Source organism: Nicotiana attenuata, chromosome 2 (assembly GCF_001879085.1).
Source record: "Nicotiana attenuata strain UT chromosome 2, NIATTr2, whole genome shotgun sequence".
Classification (NCBI taxonomy): domain Eukaryota; kingdom Viridiplantae; phylum Streptophyta; class Magnoliopsida; order Solanales; family Solanaceae; genus Nicotiana; species Nicotiana attenuata.
The window spans coordinates 10,215,212-10,221,459 of record NC_031990.1 but is presented as its reverse complement, the minus strand read 5'-3'; the positions used below and the strand labels follow the sequence as shown (position 1 = coordinate 10,221,459).

The window sequence follows — 6,248 nt, the reverse complement described above, 5'->3', positions numbered from 1 at the left end:
GGAGGTGTAGTTTAAAAAAATAAAATAATAACACAGTTACACTAAATGAAGAAAATAAAATAAAAATAAAAAATATACGAGCACCTACATGGAATCACAAGAAGTAAAGGTAGAGAAATAAAAAATAAATAATGTACAAAGAAATATATTTTAAAATTAAAAAAAAATAACCGTAAAAATAAAAAAAATTAAAATAATATAAATAAAAAGTTATAAAGAAAATAAATTAAAATAAAAACAAAAAAGAAAGAAATTAAAAAGTAAGCTTGTAATTACACAATGTAATTACTACTAATTCTCACCTTTCTTTGAGAATTGAAGAGTGCAATTACACCCAATTCCATGCTGACCAAGTAATTAATTAGCCAAACAAACATGACAAACTGTGTAATTACACCAAATTAATTCCAAATCCAGTTTGTGGCTTTCCAAATAGACTCTTAGGGTGTAATAATCTCAAAAAAATTAAGGGATTTTTTCCTATATATACTATGATAGGAACTTATTATTTTATTTTCTCTAGGTTTTGTAATTTTCAAAAAAGTATCTAGATTTTTCTTATAAATTCTATACATTACTCCTTTAAAAACCTCTCATCCCATTATTAATGCCTTCAATTAAGGGATTCAATCATATCCTTTTCTTTTTTTTTCCACGCTTTTCCTAATTTCATGCATCCTAACTTTTTCAATATGCAGATCTTCTCTTCTCTCTATCTTTGATAGTTGCACGTCTTCAACAAGAAGCAAGTAATTTCGCTTCAGTTGTTGAATGATATTGGTTGGAACCTTCAAATACAAGATATAATGCGACACCACATATTCTATGTTCCTATTATCCTTATAATGTTAGGAAAGTGATACCTAATCTAACAAATCCAATAACACAAAATTGCTTTCCATAATAGCAACCAAAAAGAAACCTTTTTCTTTGCGGTTAAAAATCTATACACACGGCAAAGAATGTCATACGATGACAAAAAAAAATCAGTTGCTAAAAAGTTTCTTCAACAATTCGAAAATCGTTAAACTCTAGCAAAATTGTTACTAATAGTATAATGGCTCATACACAATTCAAATGTGAAATTGGTCACAAACTTACAATTGCCCATCACCACATACAATTATCATACATTTTTAATACAATTTCTGCAACAATTATGATACAAATACATTTATGATACAATCATGATACAGTTCCAATCTTCTTCATCTTCTTCAAGTTTCAATCACAACTATAAATTTAAATTCTGATTACAATATTGTATTATAATTGTATTAGGTATTATTTTAGGTATTGATATATCAGATACAAGTCAAATACAAACTTTGATACAATTGTGATACAACTATGAAACAAATCCGATACAGTTATGATGCAATTATCACACAATCGTGATACAATTCAGAAACTTTTCTTCTTCGAGTTTCAATATGAAATTTTACTTAAAAATAACTCTAAACTTAACCAATCTCCCTCAAAATTGAGATATAAACTCCAAGTTATATTCTCAATCGTTTGCAAGAGTACCTAATCCAAACAAATCAAAAATTCGTAAAACTCATATGTTGAATTCAAAGCTTTTTAATGGTTGTCAACGGAGAACTCTTTGCTACTGCAATTTTAGAGATAATGTCGATGAATTTGTGAAGAGGATGAGATTTGGGTTAATTTGTATGAAAGAGAGAAATTTTTGAAATTTTTTTTGAAAATGGGATGAAAACGTAATTTTAGGGACTTTGTATAACTGAAATACATGAGAGTGAGAGGGCTACATACTAGCTTTAAGGATACTCTCTTTATTAAGATTTTATATATAAATAATAAATATAGCTAAAAAATATAATTTTTATGAAACCTAAAGAAAAGTGGTAAATAAATTATATTATAATATAGCTAAGCTAAATTTCCCAAAAATTAAACCAAACGACTTGAACACTTCTACTTTCCTCCACTTGAAAGTCCCGATCCCTTACATTTCTTCTCCTCTTTCGACATCTCTCTCTCTCTCGCGCGCACACACACCCAGCGGGCAGCGTGTTGTTGTCTCTGCATGTCATTCTCCCCATTATATCAACCAATCGCTCAGTTCCTCTCATTCTTCTATTCACAGGTTCTTTTTTTCACTCCCTCTCTCTGTATGTTTCCGCTTATCATTTTCTCTCTCTCTATTGAATAGCAACATATGCACTCGTATGGCCATAGGTTTTAAGTATAGTTAGTTACTATAACCCTAGCCATAGGACTGGTGGAATTTGGGTAAAGCCCTTTATTTCCCTTGAACTCCGAGCAGTGGCGGGTGGAGAGTTGATGGTATATTTGGCCCAAACCTAGTACTTGTCTGAAAAAAGCACATTTAATATATTAAAATTATTAATTAGAACTCATTAACTCAAAAGGGCTAGAATCCAGAACCCATAAACTTAAAATTCTTGATCTTCTGGCTAAAAAGTATAGATTAATAACCAGTATTGGGAAGAAATAAGCTCGAATTAAACTGAATGGATATGTAGGACTCCAACTAGTTCGAGATGAGGTATAGTTCATTGATTGACTGATGAACTCTGATAAAGAAAAAGCATCAATTAGACTTTCTTCTCATTTCTCTATGCTTGTAATGTAACATGAAAGGAGTACTTGCAATACCAAGTTCATATGCATACAACAACAACAACATACCCAATGTAATTCCAGAAGTGTAGTCTCGGGCGGGTAGTGTGTACGCATGCCTTACCCCCTACCTTGTGCAGGTAAAAAGGTTGTTTCCGATAGACCCTCGGCTAAGGCAAGTATAATCACATCATTACACAAAGGAAATACAGTAATAAAAAAGAAAAGGGAGCAGTAACAACAATAAGACAATAATAAAACCGAAGCAGAAGCAACATTAGGTAGCATTAGAAATCTAAGAAAAAAGGAAATACGAGAATAGTAATAGAACTACTGGTATGGAAAGGAAATATATTCGACTACCTACTAACCTTTTACCTTAATTTTCGACCTCCACACGCTCCTATCAAGGGTCATGTCCTCGGTAAATTGAAGATGTGCCATGTCCTCGGTAATTTGAAGATGTGCCATGTCCTGCCTAATCACCTCTCCCCAATGCTTCTTCGGCCTACCTCCACCTCTCTTTAGCCCCGCCAATGACAACCTATTACGCCTCTTCTTTGGGGGCTCTGTGCATCTTCTCTTCACATACTTGAACCATTTCAGCCTCGTTTCCCGCATCTTATCCACCACGGAGGCCATTCCCACCTTGTCCTGAATATCTTCATTTCGGACCATGTCTCTCCTAGTATGCCCACACGTCCATATCAACATACTCATGCATATAATTTAAAAATAAACATGAATTGATCAGAATGGATATAGAGGATTCATGTAGCAGACCCCAACTAATTTGGACTCGAGGAATAAAATATTCGATATGGAACTTAATATTTGAATTTACAGCATTTTTGAATTGATAGAGAGGAAAAAGAGGGATCAGAGAATTAAATATGAAGCACAGAGCTTTCTTTTGTATTTCACTTGCTTAGTAGTTTACATTTTAATGTCGTTTAACTGCACCAATAGCGGTGCCCTAAACACATTTATTGTTGTTATATTTACGTACTTTATATTGCATCTCCAAGCCATATGCCCTTATGGTTCTCAAATCATGAATGAAAGTGACGCGAGTAACTTCTAATTGTTTATTAGTGGGAATGAAATGGGCCCGAACAGAAGGAATGGATATAGAGGATTCATACGTCTAACCTAAACTAGTACTATGAAATTGCAAAAGTAAGAGATATTGGCGAGTAGTGAGTTAATATATGTCGATTCTTTTGTTCACATTTTAATTTGTCTTTTTTGACCTATCAAGGGTCAATTTGACCTATTTTATATGTGCATTTAATTAAAATATTTTTTTCAGTTAAAAAAAAAATCTCTTTGAAACTATTTTTTAGGAGACGTGGAAACTACTTGGGAGCTATTATGAGTTGCATGCTACTGCATTTGAAATGATGGTGTTTAATACTATGAATTAGTTTAACTTTAGGGAGTTGAGAGTAACCATCATCCTGCGGCAGAGGGAGCGTCTTCTTAAGTGGACATGCATTTCCTTTGTCATTGTTTTCCATTATGAAAGAATACCTTAATCTTTTCCTGTAACTTTATATTGCTTTCCTTATCAAATAAGAAAAACCTTTCCCTGTAACTGTTCCTCTCTCTCTCTCTCTCTCTCTCTCTCTCTCTCTTCTTTTCTTTTAAATTTGAAATAAAACACGACATCTCAACCAAATAGATGAAAGCAAAAGAAAAAAAAAAAAGGGAGAAAAGAAAAGAAGAAAAAACTCAAAGAAGCAGCAATAAAGGATCATACCTTTTATCTCTTCAAGTTTTTTGCAGTGAAATGGCATCCCCAGCTTGGCTGCCCCAGGAAATGCAGTCTTCAAGTTCACAAACATCTGGTATGAGTTTAGCAACTGGAGAACCAACTACAAGCTCTTCGACTCCAAATGCAGATTCAACTCAGGAAGCAGTCCAAGGGAAATTTATCCCCCCTCCTGGATATAGCGCTGGTCGGGCTTCTTTCTCTTATGTGAATGCTAGTGTGCCTTCTGGAAGCTCTCAACAGTCATCTTCAAGTCCTGTTAGTCAATTTTCACATTTTTTATTTCCGGAGATGCAGTGGTTCAACTGGAGAGAACTATGAATCACTTGGCTTTTATTGCAGGTCATTCCATCAACTTCCTCAGGTTCTTCAGCATCGCTCCAACCTCCCATTCCCGGCCAGTCTGCAAATGTTGGCTCTTCATTTTCGTACAACATTTCACAAGCTGATAACAATTTCTCCGGTGGCCTACAGTTCTCGACTAGCCCATTGAGGGTTAGTTTCTGTTGATTGATGACAGTAATATTACGCCATACATTTTGGCTAATACATATTGTCAGAACGTGTTACATGTTGTCAGTGGCTGTAGTTTTTGGTGGTGGTGGTGGGGGGATAGGTTCATATGAGGACTACTGTTTTCTATTGCATGGCCAAGCCTATTATAGTGGTAAGTTTGTGTAACGTGTGTATATTAGACCCAGGTAAATGTCAGTGGATAAATCTAACACGGATATGTCGCTAAAAGCCTGAAGCTGGAGTTGAATCTTTGACCTGTAATCCTGCAATTATCAGAGTAAGAGTAAGTGAAGTTAGCTGGACATTGTAGGATGTAACGTTGTGAAGAACGTGATGTGTACTTAGGATGTGTGTATTGAGTCCTTCATACAGGGAAACAATATTTTGAGGGTATGGGCTTCAAAACAGTAAGCAAATATGGAGAAGAGATTCTTTTTTCAAAAAGAAATAAATAAATGACAAGTTTTAAGAATTGCTCCCAGATATCTTTGCATTGTACCTCGGGTTTCATTTGGTTTAGAAGTGCATTTTACAATTCAGGAGCACAATTGCTGTCTATTATCAAAATCAAATTACTTAGAAACTTTACATGGACATTTAAAGATTGCTAATCCATAAAAAGGTACTTGTTGTCTTATTGGTTCCTTATAAAAAAGGTACTTATTGGTTTTGCTCTTTATTTTGTGCATCTCTTAAGAAGATAAGATTTAACTGATCCAGAATACTAAAAGTCCTTGATTGTATGCTATTTCATTTATGTGATTTTTCCTATGAAGCTATGTGTTTCTGTGTGGTTTAGCTTTTAAAGCAGTTGGCAACTTTGTTCATATCAATTCTAAAGACCATATGTTGCTTTCTTTTGAAATGTCCTTTTGTGTAGTTTTCTTTAAAAGATTGCTCTGAAATATGTGGTACTTTTTGCTTCCCCTCATCCTCTGCTGCTGGCACGCGTGGGGTATGCACTGTTGTATTGGGGTCATGAATTATTAAAGTAAAACCGTATTCATGGATTTTCCTAGGATTCTCCCGTGTGTCTTCAAGTGACTGCTTTTATTTTCTTAATTTAGTTTTTACTTTTTGCTGGGATTGACTTGTGTCTGACTAGACCTATTGGTTTGTGGCAGCCTGTTGCTCCTAATCAACTAGTGGATGTAAAGAATGCATCTCCTGCAGCATCATTGCAGCCTCCTCTTCCTCTGGTGTCTACAAGGTTAAGCTCATTCGTACCTGGAAGTGCTGCACCTGCAGCCTCCCCGTTAAGTGGTTCGAACTTATCTTTCAATGGAAGGCCTCAAATGGTGCAGACTGATCAAACAATGAAACTTGTACGTGTTATTACAAAGCTATG

At 34.6% G+C, this 6,248-nt stretch overlaps 1 protein-coding gene across 1 annotated transcript in view; it reads left to right on the top strand.

Annotated features, from left to right (window-relative positions):
- Positions 1,927-6,248, top strand: part of LOC109244201 (pre-mRNA-processing protein 40C) — a 32,041-nt gene continuing 27,719 nt past the window's right edge. Inside the window, exons 1-4 of the mRNA XM_019411258.1 lie at positions 1,927-2,113; positions 4,399-4,642; positions 4,727-4,879; positions 6,025-6,225. Coding sequence (XP_019266803.1) covers positions 4,403-4,642; positions 4,727-4,879; positions 6,025-6,225 — 594 coding nt within the window. The 5' untranslated portion in view covers positions 1,927-2,113; positions 4,399-4,402. The remainder of the gene's footprint in view (positions 2,114-4,398; positions 4,643-4,726; positions 4,880-6,024; positions 6,226-6,248) is intronic.